The sequence below is a fragment of the Notamacropus eugenii genome, chromosome 4 (genome assembly GCF_028372415.1).
Source record: "Notamacropus eugenii isolate mMacEug1 chromosome 4, mMacEug1.pri_v2, whole genome shotgun sequence".
NCBI classification, from domain to species: Eukaryota; Metazoa; Chordata; class Mammalia; order Diprotodontia; family Macropodidae; genus Notamacropus; species Notamacropus eugenii.
Window position 1 is genome coordinate 60,674,492 of NC_092875.1, and position 14,380 is coordinate 60,688,871.

General features: G+C 49.3%; 1 protein-coding gene across 2 annotated transcripts; it reads left to right on the forward strand.

Annotated features, from left to right (window-relative positions):
* Positions 1 to 644: 644 nt before the first annotated feature.
* Positions 645 to 13,396, forward strand: LOC140499629 (occludin). Of its 2 annotated transcripts, XM_072601307.1 has the most exons (9): positions 645 to 1,165; positions 1,939 to 2,618; positions 5,855 to 6,013; positions 6,856 to 6,957; positions 9,851 to 9,993; positions 10,104 to 10,289; positions 10,610 to 10,781; positions 12,721 to 12,762; positions 12,986 to 13,396. In XM_072601307.1, exons 2-9 carry the CDS (start codon positions 1,953 to 1,955, stop codon positions 13,085 to 13,087), a joined length of 1,572 nt encoding a protein of 523 aa, XP_072457408.1. In that variant the 5' UTR covers positions 645 to 1,165; positions 1,939 to 1,952; the 3' UTR covers positions 13,088 to 13,396. The 2 variants fall into 2 exon arrangements, with proteins under 2 accessions (XP_072457408.1, XP_072457409.1); XM_072601308.1 differs by lacking the exons at positions 645 to 1,165; positions 6,856 to 6,957 and having other exon boundaries at positions 1,172 to 2,618.
* The last annotated feature ends 984 nt before the right edge of the window (positions 13,397 to 14,380 follow it).

Sequence of the window (14,380 nt, forward strand, 5' to 3'; positions counted from 1 at the left end):
AATGATAAAAAATGAATGTCAAAAATTATTTTTACATGTAAGTGAGAAAAAGGTAAAATAAAAACATTCTTTTAAAAAATAAAATATATGATAAAAATGAGTGAACATCCAGTGTGAGGGGGAGTCGTTGCCATTCTTTCAGGAAGGCTCTAGTTTGAAGGAAACACAGTCCCTGTCCTCATCCTGGCTTGAGGAGGAGCCAGCTTTGCCCTAGGACTCTAGGTCTAAACCAGAGGGAATCAATTTGTGCTGGGTCCCTTTGTGCTGAGAATACTTGGGGTAATGGGAAGAGAGTTGAGGGTGGAGGATAGGAAGGGTAAAGATAAAAGATTCCTGGAGGAGGAAGGTTTTAGCCCCTGAAACATTATTTGGTGAGGATGTTTCCTTTTCTACAAGTCAGGAAGTCTTAAGGAAGCTCACACTTGGGATCACATCCTGGTTGGAACCCCTTGGAGTTGGACAGGGTTCCAGAGGCTAACTTGTGCAGCTATCCTTCCACCCTTCTCCCATGCCAGAGTGAGGGACCTCTAAGTGATGGGAAGTTCTGCTAGTCTTCTCACCACTGGATCTTCTGCTGCAACCTTCGTGCAGGAAGAGGAAAAGGAAGGAACTGCCTGGGAAGAGACCTGGCCCTCTTCGGACAGGACAGCTCTCTGACCAAGTTGCTGTCTGTTCTGAGAGATCCTCCAGAAGAGAACGGGTTAAGCTGCCCAGCCTGACCAAGCCCCCAAGAGTAACCAGTGGGTCCCCACCAAGAGCTGCCTGCCTGCTTGCTTCTCCCAGCCTGCCTGTGCTCCCGCCCAGCACAGCCCTGGCTAAAGTTGGGTTAACTCCAGCCTGGGCCAAGCTTGTGGTTTTTCTCCTTTCCTGAGCCTTTGTGTATCTACTAATGATTAATCCCTGCAGCCATTTTTCCAGGGACAAAGAGGGAGGGCAGGCCAAGGCTGCCCAGGGGAGCCAGGGGACCCCACCCCTTAGGTTTCGGCATCCCCTCCCTACTCCAAGAGCCCCACTGTTCACCTTGCCCACGGGCAGCCAGTGAAGGGGAAGGCAGGGACACGACACGTTAAGACAACTCTCAGAGCTGGCTCTGGGAGCCTGGAAGTGGATCCCTGGAGAGAGGAGGCAGCCAGGCGGAGCCTGGGCAGGCGGGCACCGAGCTCAGGTAAATGGCTCTGTCCCCACAGGAGATCTCAGAGCAATCCCCCGGGATCAGCAAGGACCAGGAAGGTGTGGGTCAAACCTAGCAGGGGAAAGGCAGAAAGTGGCTTTGGGGACCAGGCAAATGCCCTGGTTTAAGGTGAATAGGGCAGGAGAGGCACTAAAGGGAGGGAGGTGGCATATGGGGTAAAGGGAAGCTAGGAGCAGGGGGCATCTCCAAGTGGTATTCTCCTCTCCCCAGCCACCCACTAGAGAAGGCAATTAGTCCTAGAGTTTTCCAGTGCCTGAGACGCTTGAATTCAGTCCCCTCAGAAACTCCCAGTAACTGGGAAGAGCCCATGATCTCCAGATCTTTTCTCTTAGACCTATATCTCTTTCTCCTTGTTTAGAGGAATGGAGGTTGAGGAGACAGTGATGGAGCTGGTCTCCTAACAGGTGTCAGGTCATAAAAATCCTTGTATATAGAGTGTTGGCATTGGGAGGGATCTAAGAATGTCAGAACTGGGAGGGACCTTAGAACATAAGACGTTGGAGCTGGAAAAATAAAAACATAGAAGACAGAATATCAGAGTTAAAGGGGTTCTGGGAACAGAAAAATGTCATACAACAAAGAACATGGAATGTCAGAGATGAAGGGGATCTTAGAATATGAAATATCAGAGCTAGAAGAGACTTCAGAACATATGATGTCAGAACTGAAAAGAATCTTAGAACAGGAAATGTGAGAGTGATGCTAGAATATGAAGGGGAGAATGGGGTCTGTATGCTATGTTTCAGGTAGCCCCCTGCCAATGATGTATGAGAAAAGGTCTTATACAGGCTATGGCCACCCCAGTTCCCACTATGACTACCCACCTCTCTCTGGTCCTCCTGGCTCCTTCTACCTGGCAGATGTCCCTCCCCAGCATTTCTACCAGTGGAGGTCCCCTCCAGGTATTGTCCGCATCCTGCAGGGATCTGTGGTCATCTTGTGTTTGGTTATTTTTGCTTGTGTGGCCTCCACCTTAGCCTGGGAATACTATGGCAGTGGCGGCCTCCTGGGTTACGGGGGAGGCCTGGGAAGCTACTACAATGGCTACTATGGTGGCTACAATGGCTACTATTATGGTGGCCTGACCAATCCACGGGCAGCCACTGGCTTTATGATCGCCATGGCCGTGCTCTGCTTCCTGGTGACCCTGGGGCTGGTCATAGCCAGTCTGTCTAAAGCATCAGGTGCCCGCTCTCGTCGCTTCTACCTGCTGGTTGCCGTGCTCAGTGGCCTGCTGGCCTTCGTGATGCTTATCGCCTCCATTGTCTACGTTGTCGGGGTGAACCCCCGGGCAGGGCTGGGGGCCAGCTCTGGGAGTCTCTACTACAGCCAGATGTTAATGCTCTGCAACCAAATGATGTCACCAGTGGCAGGAGGAATTATGAACCAGTACCTCTACCACTACTGCATGGTGGACCCCCAAGAGGTAAGTAAGAGTCACAGGAAAATCACACAATCCCAGAATCCCACAGCACAACTAGAAGGGAACTCTAGAATGGCAGTGGGCAGGGAATAGAGCTCAGAACTAGGAGTCAGGAAGACCTGAGACACTGAGACACTTATGAGCTGTGACTCTGGGCAACTCAGTTAAGGAAGGGATAAAAAAAAAAAGGTATCTATAAAGCACCTACTATGTGCCATGCACTGACTAGGAGTTTTACAAATATTATCTCATTTAATCTTTACAACTTGGGGAAGGTGATATTATTATCCCTATTTTGCAGAGGAACTTATGGCAGACAGAGGCTAAGTCTTTTGCCCAGGGTCACATAGCTAGTAAGTGTCTGAGGATGGATTTGAATTCATATCATCCTCACTTCAGTCCCCATGCTCTGCCCAGTGGGCCACCTACCTGCCTCTGAAGTACTTAATCTTTCTCTGCTGCTGTTGCTGAGAACCAATAGTCACTCATCCACATGAAGCTTGTCAGTTATCTGAAGACAGTGGTCTTATTTCCACCCTTTTTCCTTCAAAAGTGTCTTCTGTTCAGTTCTATCAGTTGATCCCCCTTTGGTATGGGACAGAGACTACCAAGGTGGTCCCCCAGAACTTTGACCATGTGACTTCCAACCCTTGTGGAATCTCTCTAGACCTCCATTGTCCTCACTATAAATAGGGAGACCTGTCACTCCTGCCTCTTAAAAATTGCTGCAAATGCAAGTGATTATCCATGAGATTCCCTTGGCAAGTGAGATGAGGATTGTGGTATATAGTCTGAAAAGCATTTGGGCTCTGGGTCAAATCCTCACTCTGACCCTGAGTAGCTGAGTGACCTTGGGCATGTCTTATCTCCTGAAATTGTCATCAAAATGTGAGTTGTGATGTCACTATTATCCTCATTGTATTAATAATGGTAATTATTAGGAATACTATTACAATGCTATCTTAACAATATATCTGAACAATTAAGGATAACATTGTTATATTAACAGAGTCGGTATTCTAATGACAGTCCTTACGAAAATTTTCTATCTCACTCAATCTGAACTCAACATGCTAGAACAGACATTAGCCACAGCCATCCTAATTACCCACAAGTGAGATAGGAGCCTCCTGATTATATGACAGGTGTACAAAATCAGTCATCACTGTTATTATACTCCTATTCTGTGTGCACGGTTGAATCTGATATCAGCGTACTATAAGAACTTTGTCCCTATCATCTAAGTACATTATAATGATCTGTTGTTGGTACAGAAATGTCTATCAGTGTGACAGCTCTCTTTTCGTTTGTGAAAATATGGATAAATCTCAGCTGTGAAACAAAGGATTTGGTCTAGATGAATGCTAGAAAACCTCTGGATCTGTGATCTGAAAACCACAGTTGAGATAACAGTGGTGCCAATACTGTGGCAAGGATGGTGGAGGGGATGGTGATCGTGGCAGAGAGAGGACAGTGACGGGGACTGAAACAATGGTGATAGAAATGCTGACGATGTTGGGATGATGGAGGCTGTGAGCAGGATGGTGACAGAGACAGGGATGTTGAGGAAGATGAGGAGGAGGAAGAAGATGATGGTGATGCTACTGGTGATGAGGAGGAGGAAGATGGTGGTGGGAATGGTCATGATGGCCATGACAATCATGGAGATAGTAAACAATGACAAGGGTGATGGAAGTGGGTGTGGCAGCATGGCAAAAGGGGAAAAACTTGGCTCCTAGAACTATAGATTTAGAGATGGAAGGAAGCTGGGAAGTCACTGAGTCATTTACAGATGAGGAAACTGAGGTGCAAAGAGGTCTATCTCGAGACATAGTAAGTGTCTGAGGCAAGATTTGAACCCAAGTTCTCCTGACTGCAAGTCCAATATCAGACTTAGAGGCAGAGAAAACTGGATTTGAATTCCACCTCTGATACTTACTAGTTTATGTGACCAGAAGCAAGTCATTTTAATCTCTCTGGGCCTCAGTTTCTTCATCTATAAAATAGGAGTAATAACAACTATACATTTACCTCACAAGGCTGTCGGGAATATCCAACAAGCTAAGCTGGATCCACAAAGTGCTTTGTCCTTATGTCACTAAATAAGTATTGGCTATCGTTATTACTATGGCTATGGTAATTATGATGAAGTCTCTGCTTTCCAGAACCTTGGGATCCAACACAAAAATCCCCTCTCTCATTTGTGTTTCCCATAATTGGGGACTGGCCGGCGGAGCAGACCACCCCAACTGCCGTTTTGTCTTTAGAGTACACAATCTGTACTCTCCAAATGTCTGAGGTTAGCCTCTCTCAGCTTCCCCAATCTCCAAGGCCAGAGCCCCATATTGAACAGCCCTCCTTGGCCACCCCTTTTACCAGACCTTGAAATTCCCCCATTCTGGGGGTAGCTAGGTGGCAAAGTGAAGAGAGTAACCATCTTGGAGTCAGGAGGACCTGAGTTCAAATGCGACCTCAGACACTTGACACTAGTTTACTTACCTTGGGCAAGTTAACCCCAATTGCCATGTCTTCCCCCCTCCAAAAAAAAGAAAGAAAGAAAAGAAATTCCCCAAATTCCTAAGATCTCCTTGTACCATCCAGGGTGACAAACCAGCTTGTCTGAACTGCCTCTTTGTGCCCATGTCCTTCCTTCTCATCACTAGTGACCCTACATATTACCCAGGAGCTACAGTATGGTCCTTGTGTGAGAAAACTCAGGCCAGAGAGAGAAGCCAGAGGTTCTAGGCCAAGTCAGAATCAGAGTCAGAGTCAATAAACATGTATTAAATGTCTGCTATGTACCAGGCATTATGATAAGCACTGGGGATGCAAAGAAAGGCATAAGATAGTGCTTGCCCTCAAGGAGCTCCCAGTCTCCCAGTGGGGGAGACAGCACAGGAAAAGCTGGCGTCAGGGAGGTGAGAAATGGTGCCTGAGGAACTCATTCAGCTGAGGTGGGAAATGATCCAAGGAGATGGGAGTCTCCACGTTGATTTCACCTTACAGAATGCTGGAGATGATGAGGTCTAGGGAAGGAGCCAGGTGGGAAATGATGAGAAGTCCCCCGGGTGCCATGGAGATAATGCAGCAGCTCAGAGATGGGGAGTTTGAAGGAGATGTGCTAGTTCCAGCCCGAGTGGGTGTCTGCTATCTCTTAACAATGACTGATTGGTGAATGCTTGGAAATCCAGAAAGTAGCCCCAGTTCTGAGCCCATGGTCCCCCTTCCATCTCCCCCAGGCTGTGGCCATCGTCTGTGGTTTCCTCACTGTTGTCCTCCTCTGTGTCATCTGTTACTTCGCCCAGAAGACCCGTCACAAGATGTGGAAATATGGGAAGCCCAACATCTTCTGGGACAAGCCCCTGGCTACTGCAGAGGGTCCCAATGTGGAGGAGTGGGTGAGTAGGCTGGGGTGGGTCAGTGTGGAGGAGTGGGTGAGCAGGCTGAGGGGTGGGGCTCAGTGTGGAGCAGTGGGTGAGCAGGCTGAGGGGCAGTGTGGAGGAGTGGGTGAGCAGGCTGGGGGATGGGGCCCAGTGTGGAGGAATGCTTGGAGGGATCTCCTCAGAGAAATCAGGTGATATGCCCAGTCACACAGATCATAAATGTTTGAGCCATGAATTGAACCAGAATCTTCTACTACTGAGACTAATATTTTTTTTTCTCTATTCCAGTCAGATCTGGGTTCTGAGCCCTTATCTTCCCTCACTTATTAGCTGTATGATCTTGAGCAAATCATTTTTCTTTTCTATGCCTTGGTTTCCTCCTCTGAAAAAATAGGGGTGAGAATACTAGCACTTATCTACCTCAGGGTGGAGGTAATAATATAAGAAAAGGTAATAAGGTAAGTGAGATGGTACAGTGGGTAGAATTTGAACTGAGTTCAAGAAGACCTGAGTTCAAATCCAGCCTCAGATATTTACTAGCAGTGTGACCTTGGGCAAATCACTTAACTTTTGTCTGCCTCAGTTTCCTGATCTGTAAAATGGGGAAAATAATAGCCCCTCCCCTCCAGGGTTGTTATGAGGACCGAATGATATTTGTCACATGCTTTGCTACACAAACGCTAGTTATTATTAGAGAGATCCTAGGAATAGGGATGGGTCCTGTGACTTCACTGATGTAGGCAACTCCCAAATGGAGAGACTCCCTATACTGATACTATGTATAGTATATACATAAGTTCTTAATTTTAGTCTCAGAGAGTTGTCTAGGGTACTGAGAAGTTAAATGATTTGCCCAGGGTCACAAAGCCAGTAGATGTCAGAACTTGAATCCAGGTCTTTCGATGGATCCAAGACCAGCTCTCTCTCGGTTATTGCCACGCTGCTTCCATAGAGAAAAGGTACTTCAGTATTCTTCCCCCTGGAGTCAATTTGCCTACTTTGGCCTCGGTGCCAGTGAGCCTCAGTGGAGAGCTCGGTGCCAGGGTCCCAGGCCCATCTACATGGGTCCCACCCCTCCATTCCCTGTTTACTCAAGATAGTCTGAGTTTCTGTATGGAAAATTATTAACCTAGAGCCTGGTCAGCTGGCCAGGGGACAGAGCCAGATAAAGAAACAGGTAAAGGTGGGGCATGTTGCCATCACACTGCCTGGCCCTCAAGAGCCCTCATCTCCCGCCATGGGGGTGGGAGTGAACTGGGGAGGGGATACATGCTTGGGGAATCCCCACTTGTGGGCAGACAGCCTCTCAGAGACAAATAGTCACAGACTGCTCAGAGACATGTTGTCCAGGAATGCCCCAGACAATGCCCCTACCAAGTGGCCATCCAGGGAGGGGGAAATCACCAGCTCCCAAAGCAGCGTTCCATTTTTGGACAGCCCTAATTGTTTAGAAGTTTCTTCTGCTAGCAAGCCTAGCTACGCTTTCCTGCAGCTCCCACTCAAGGCTCCTAGCTCCCAGGGGGTAGGGAGAAAGGACCAAATAGTTCTGCTCCCACTTCCACAGGGCAGTCTATCAAAGACCTGAAGACAGTGATGGGATCAATCCAGTCAGATGTCCCCAATCTCCTAAGGGGCCAAATGCCATGACCTGAGGGTATGGGGGAAGGGAGAGGGGCATCCCATTCCAGCCTGGACAATGGGACTCTCACATATACCACAGAAGTCAGAGTGTGATGGAGGATGAAGGGGTGAGCTTCTAATCCAGAGCTGTAGGAGGTCAGAGGTGGAGACAAGAGGTCAGGGAAGCTTCCTGGAGGAGGCTTGCCTTGGAAGGATTTGGGGAAGCGGAGGGATCATAGGATCATAAATTTTAGAGTAGAAAGGGCAGCAGAAGTCATCTATTCTGACCCTTACAGCTGAGGAAACTAAAGCCCAGAGAGGTTAAGGGAACTGCTTAAAGTCACATAGCTAGTAAGTGACAAGAGCCAAGATTTGAACTCCATTCCCCTCGCTTCAAATACACTTTTTGCAGAGTTCTCACTGCATAAAAGGGGGTCCACAGACTCATAAGACTTTAGTTTGAGTCCCAGCTCCAACCCTCCCACTCTGTTCAACCTTGGCAAGTTCTTTGCCCCATCAAGCCTCAGTTTCCTCAGCTGTAAAATGGGGATAATAATAGTTCAGGTACCTGCCTCACAGGATCTTTATAAAGGACAAACAAATAGGCCAATCTTAAGGACTATAGAGATAGAAGCTGCTTTTATTATGATAGGAAGTATGTAGGGAGGAAATAAATCTGCTGTAGTCTGGGAGCAGGGAGACCATGTGGCTCAGTGGCTAGAGAGCCTAGGTTCAAATCTGAACTCTGCCACTGATTAGCTGTCATTTTATGACTTTGGAAAAGTTATTTAACTTCTCTAGGCAAAAGTGGAGGGGCTTCCTTTTCTGCTAAATGAGAGAGACTGAAAGCAGAGATTGGGGAGCAGGGAACTGGAGACAGCACTCCAGAAGTGAGGATCCCTATCTTATAAAGGCACAGACTCCACTACACCCGAGGTCTTTTCCGACAGACTCTTTGTCTTACCCATACCCGGAAGCGATGTTTCCTCCTGGGAGAATTTTAAAAGTACACATAGGGAGGAGAGCAAAGACAGTCATGTCCTTGATGTGTCTCTGAATTCAAGTAAACCCAGGACGAGTTTTTTAAAAGGTGGGGGAGGGGTGGTTGAAATCTAAGGTTTATGGTTTGGAGTGGGGGTGGGGATGTGGATGTAGCACAGAGAAGGAGGAAAGAGAATGATCTGACGCAGAGAGGACTGGAGGAGGTTGACTGACAGAACTCTCCACTCCCCATGTATAGGACAGTTCACAAATTGCTCGACCCACAATTCCCTTCGAGAGTGGAAGCATTATTGTTCTTAGCCCCCTTTCACAAATGAAGAAACTGAGGATGGATGTGGCTTCCTCAGGCTCAAATAGGCAGAAACTGTCAGAGCTGGGACTGGACCCCAGTCTCCAAATCCAGCATTTTTTCTGATGGACCATACTGCCTTCTTGGGGTCCTTAATATGATCCCCTCTCTCCGCTCTCCAAGGAGGGGCAGTCATTCACCTTCCTTCAGGAGGACTGATGGTCTCAAATCTTAGGGAGACAGGGATAAGGAGGCAAAAGGCAGGGAGAAGGGCCTGCGGGATCTGGGACTGACTCAGTAACCCAGACTGGTCCTGGACCAGTGGAGCATGAAAACTGTTCCTCCCCCACCCCCACAAAAACATGGGCACTCACTTCTCGGTCTAAGGCGAAGGATTAATCCCCCCTTACTGGCCACAGCTCTCAGACTCACACCATCTTAGGACTGGAAGGGACTAGAGCGATGATATAGACCAGTCTTCCACCTCCAAGCACCCAGTACCACCTTCTCTTCTCAGCCTGGCTCAATTATGACCCTGCCAGGTGTACCCACCTGGACAGGAAGCTGTAAGCCTCACCCCAAAGTGCCAAATCCCTATGCCACCCCCTTGCCTGGCTACCCTAGGGGTATTATTAGAACCCTGGATTTAGAATCAAAAAGTCCAAGTTCTAGCTTCAAGGTCTAGCTACACGATTTGAGCAAGTCCTTTCTTTTTACTGTGTTTCCCCACCAGCAAAATGAGGGAAAACAATCTGAGTCCCCTCTCAGCTCTGCCATTTTCCATTCTAGGGTCCCTTCTGGTTCTGACATTCTATGACTCTATGGCTTAACTCCTCTGGGCCTCAATGTCATTATAACAACCAGCCGATTATTAAGAGGAAAGGGCTTTCCAATTCTAGAGTTACTAAAATGGGAGCCATTGCTGCCTTTATTGTTTCTAGGTAAAGAATGTTTCTGGTGATGCAGGCACTCAGGATGAGACTGCCACGTTGGCATACTCAGAGAAGCCCATCAGCCCCCTGACCAGTGCTTTCCTGCCAGCCCAGGACAATGGCTATGGCCACTCAACCCCTTCCAGCCCCAGGTGGGCATGGGCTCCTTGGGGGTGGGCACTTTAGAGGCCAGAACCTCTACCCCCTCCCACAATCCGCAACATAGGCACAAGAACTCAGCATTCTCTGACCCTTCTCCCAGTGCCCCACCTCCTGAAGGGCCCAGTCCTCCAGAAGAAAAAGACAAAGGGTCTGTGAGTCGGCCCCCCGCAAGGCGGGGCCGGCGCCAAAGACCACGTCCAACAGGCCTGGAAGAATCACAGTATGAGACAGATTATACCACAGCAGCAGAATCCAGCGGAGAGCGGGATCGGGATGACTGGGCCAGGTGAGGCCAGGGGTTTCCATTGGGCTTAAGAGGCTTAGCCATAGAACCCCAGCATCCACAGGTGCTTCCCCTGGGGAGGGCACCCTCCCCTCCTCCCTGGCCTCTGTGTAGACCTCCCTGCCATTGAGAGAGAAGACCTCTCTGGGCACCCTGGCAGTTTTTAGCTTTCTCTTATTGGCATACAGGCACCTAGGCCTGCAGGATATACAGATACGCAAATACCTGGGAATCCAGGGAGAGGAGGAGGGAGGGAAGCAGAGCCCCAGGCTCCAAAACTCCTCCTGCCCCAGCCAGTACCCACATCTCTGCCCTGCCTGCAGCCTCTATCCACCCATCATCTCGGATGCCATCCGCCAGACCTACAAGGCAGAGTTCAACAGTGACCTTCAGCGTTACAAAGCCCTATGTGCTGAGATGGACGACATTGGCACTCAACTAAGGCAGCTCAGTCATGAGCTGGACTGCCTCCCAGAAGGCAGCTTACGCTACCAGGTGAAAGCCCGGGGCACAAGGAACAGAAAGGTGGGGAAGGGGCAGGGGCCAGAGGTCAAGGGGACCAGTCATTGGTTCATTCTTTCTGAAGCTGAAAGTAGGTCCTACACATCCCAGGCTAGAGGCTATCCCAAGGGTTCTTCTAATACCTTAGAACGTGGAACCAGAGATTCTAAAGGAAATTTTGAATAGAGGATGTCAAAGCTGGAGAGATTCTTTGGAAAAGAGAATGTCTGGGCTGGGAGGGCCCTTAGAACCCAAAATGCTAATGCTGGGAGGGCCCTTAGAATACAGGATGTCAGAGCTGGGAGGATCCTTAGAACCCAGGGTGTCAGGGTTGGGAGGGCCTTAGAACCCAGGATGTTAGAGCTGGGAGGGCCCCTAGAACACAGAATGTCAGAGCTGGGAGGGTCCTCTGAACAATGTCAGGGCTGGGGGGGGCTCTTAGACTCCAGAATATCAGAGCTCCTAGAAGACACTTTGTTTTTTTCAGTTGGCACTTGTATAGCTGTTTTAAAGTGCTTTACATACATACATTATCCTATTTCATTCTTCACAATATCCCCATTTTGCAGATGAGGAAACTGTGGCTCAGAAAAGTAAATTGCCTTTGGTCAAATACCTAGTAAGACTGGACTACATCCCAGATCTCTCCTGATCCTAATGGAATTCAGGGTCCTTTCCCCTAAACCTCTCAAGGAACATAGAACATGGAATACCAAAGCCAGAAAAGACCTCAGAAACCATCTAAGGATTAAATGAGATAATATTTGCAAAGCGCTTAACACAGTGCCTGGTACATAGTAGGCTCTTAAATAAATGCTATTCCCTTAGCTCCTTTCCCATACAGTCCAACCCTTCCTTTTGGGGACACTGAGTCCCAGAGAGGGAAAGTGATTTGTTCCAGGTAACACCAGTCAGAGTGAGAGAACTGAGACGGGACCCTGGAGGTCCTCTCACCTCCACCTCCAGGCCCCCTCCCCTGCACTATCTGGGCTGGCCCTGCCTCCTCTTGTTCCCCCAAGGTCAGGCAGGACCTTAGCAGGAAGCTGCCAGCTCAGCCCCTCCCCTGGCTGCCCAGAAAACTGGTTTGCCCAGGCCTGGTGTCACTTCACAAGAAGCCTTTGTTCTCCCCCTAAGCCCCTTCCCTCCCAACCTACTGGGCAGCCTGGGCAGCCTCTCGGACTTAGGGTTCCCAAAGACCAGGGATGAGTCTCTCCAACCTCTGCCCACCAGGTCAGAATGCGGGGGTGTAGAGTTTTGTGGTTGTGGACAAGTCCCGCTTGGCTCCTCAGCTTCTTTTGTCAGACAGGCTTAAGAAGCAATGTCCCACAGGTGGAGGAAGCAAGAATGAGAACCCAAGGAAGACAGTGTGGTTTGATAGCAAGAGCTGCAGACAGTCAGGGCCCCTGGGTCCTGGGTTCCAGTTGTACTTTGATCCCTTCAACTCTCTGCACCTCCATTTCCTCATCCATCAAATGAAGGGAAAAGAATTTGTTAAATGCTTACAATGTGCTGAGTACTTTGCTACAAATGAGCAAGGTAGTTCCAGCTTTCAAGGAGTTTCCATTCTAATGGCGGAAGATGAGCCAAGAGTTGGAAGGATGTCTGCCCACAGTGGCACAGCTCAGAGATGGGAGATGAGCCTAAGACCAAGTAAAATAAGAGGAAGGCTCATCAGAACCCAGGGCCCCAGAGGTGGTGATCAGAGTTCCAGGGAGAGGAGGCTGGTCCTGTAGGCAAGCATGGGTCAGACTGGAGATGGTCAGGGTAGCCAAGTGGGCCCAGCAGGTGATAGGGATTCATCATGGGGCTAATATTTACATGACCTACCTCCCAGGATTGTTATGAGAGGTGAACTATTACAGAGGGGTAGGCATGTGGAGAGGGTGGTATTCCTGGTGAAGTCTGAAGAGGCCCTTCATTCCTTCTTCCTCAGGGTGTTGCAGAAGAGTACAACCGGCTGAAGGACTTGAAGAGGGTAAGATGTCCACAATTATCCCTGGCAGCCCCTCACCTCTGTTTCCCTTCTATCTCCTTCCTGAAAGTAACAGGGCATTAAGCTTGGGCTGCTTGGCACTCCCCTTCCCCAGTGGGACCTATTTCTGGGGTTTGGAGCAGGACACCGGGTACCCCTTGCCCCCACTCCCCACTGTGGCTGGTTAATTAACCATTTTGCTCATTTCCTTCTCCCCTCCCACCAGAGTCCAGAATACCAAAGCAAGAAATTGGAGACCCAGAGCCTTCGAGACAAGCTATGCCATATCAAGCGCATGGTTGGGGCCTACGACCAGAGCCGAAGCTAATGAGGAGGGTCAGGTCCTCTGGGAGCTGGGTTCCCAGGCCCTTGGTCTAGGAACTGCCTCTTTACATGCCCAGGGAAAGATTGAGTGCCATGGATCCTGCCCTCCCCCACCCTGTAGTGGGGAGCTAGTCTCCCCAAGTTTTCTTATGAACTGCTCTGCTGGGCCAGAAGCCAGGATCCCTCAGCATCCAGGAGGGAAGCAATGGCAAACAGAAAACATGGTCCCAACCCTGAGGAGGGTTGAGGGTGGGAGGGGAGGGCTCAGTAGCCTGAAGCTGATACATACACCAATAAAGTCTGCTCAGCTCTGTGGGAAGGGACCTTCCCTGCTGTGGGAAGTGGGGAGGGACAGGCGGCAGGGGGCCTCAATCCCTAAGGTCTGCAGCCCTGATTGAGAACCCCAAAAAATCAGGCAGTGGATCCCACAGACAGCAGCTGTCAGGCCAAAAAGGGATCGGACAGTAGGCCTGAAAATGTCGGAAGGAAAACCAGGGAGAAATCCCCCCAAACTGGGAAGAAATCAGACAGGGGGCATGAGAGAAACGGATGGACCTGCTAAAGTTCGGAGAGAAACTGGTGGCCAAGGCCTTTCTCTCATCCTGAATCCACAAGGCCCCTGGTACATCTCAGCTTCTGCTACCTGGCCCTCTACCTGAAGAAGCATCAGGGTCATCTCTTCCTCTTCCAGTGGCTAAGACACACAAAGGGAACTCTCAACTTCTGCCTCATTCCTGCTGAGGGGGTTGGGGGGAGAAGGAAGAGGCAGGATGCCTCTGCTCTCCCACACCCTTCAGATCTGAGAACCAGGGAGTTTTCACTGCCAATACCACTTTTAACAACTGTACCCTCTCTCTTGGGCCTTCCCACCCAGGGGTCATCTAAAGTCCACAGTTTCCCAAAGTGGGTGACACCACCACCACCACCCCTGGGCACTAGAACCATCGAGGGGGGTGGCAGTTGCCTTGGGTGATGCAAATTTAAAAAAAAACAAACTGTTAAAGGGTTAAAAAAAGTAGATTTCCATGAGGACATAGAGCAATTTTTTTTAAAGGGGGTGATAGGCCAAGTAAGTTTGGGAACTTTTGAATTCCAGAACACTCAATCTTTTGGTGGAATGGCAGGAGCCTTCACCCTAAAAGGTGTCAGATGGGACTTTGGGAAAAGTTTGGAGATTGGTGCGTGGGGACATTAGTAAGGAAAGGAATGAAGGTGAGGGCCGATAGAGAGAAGAGATGACAGGATTTCAAAATGGAAGGGACCCTCTCACTTTACAGATGTGGAATGTGGAGCTCAG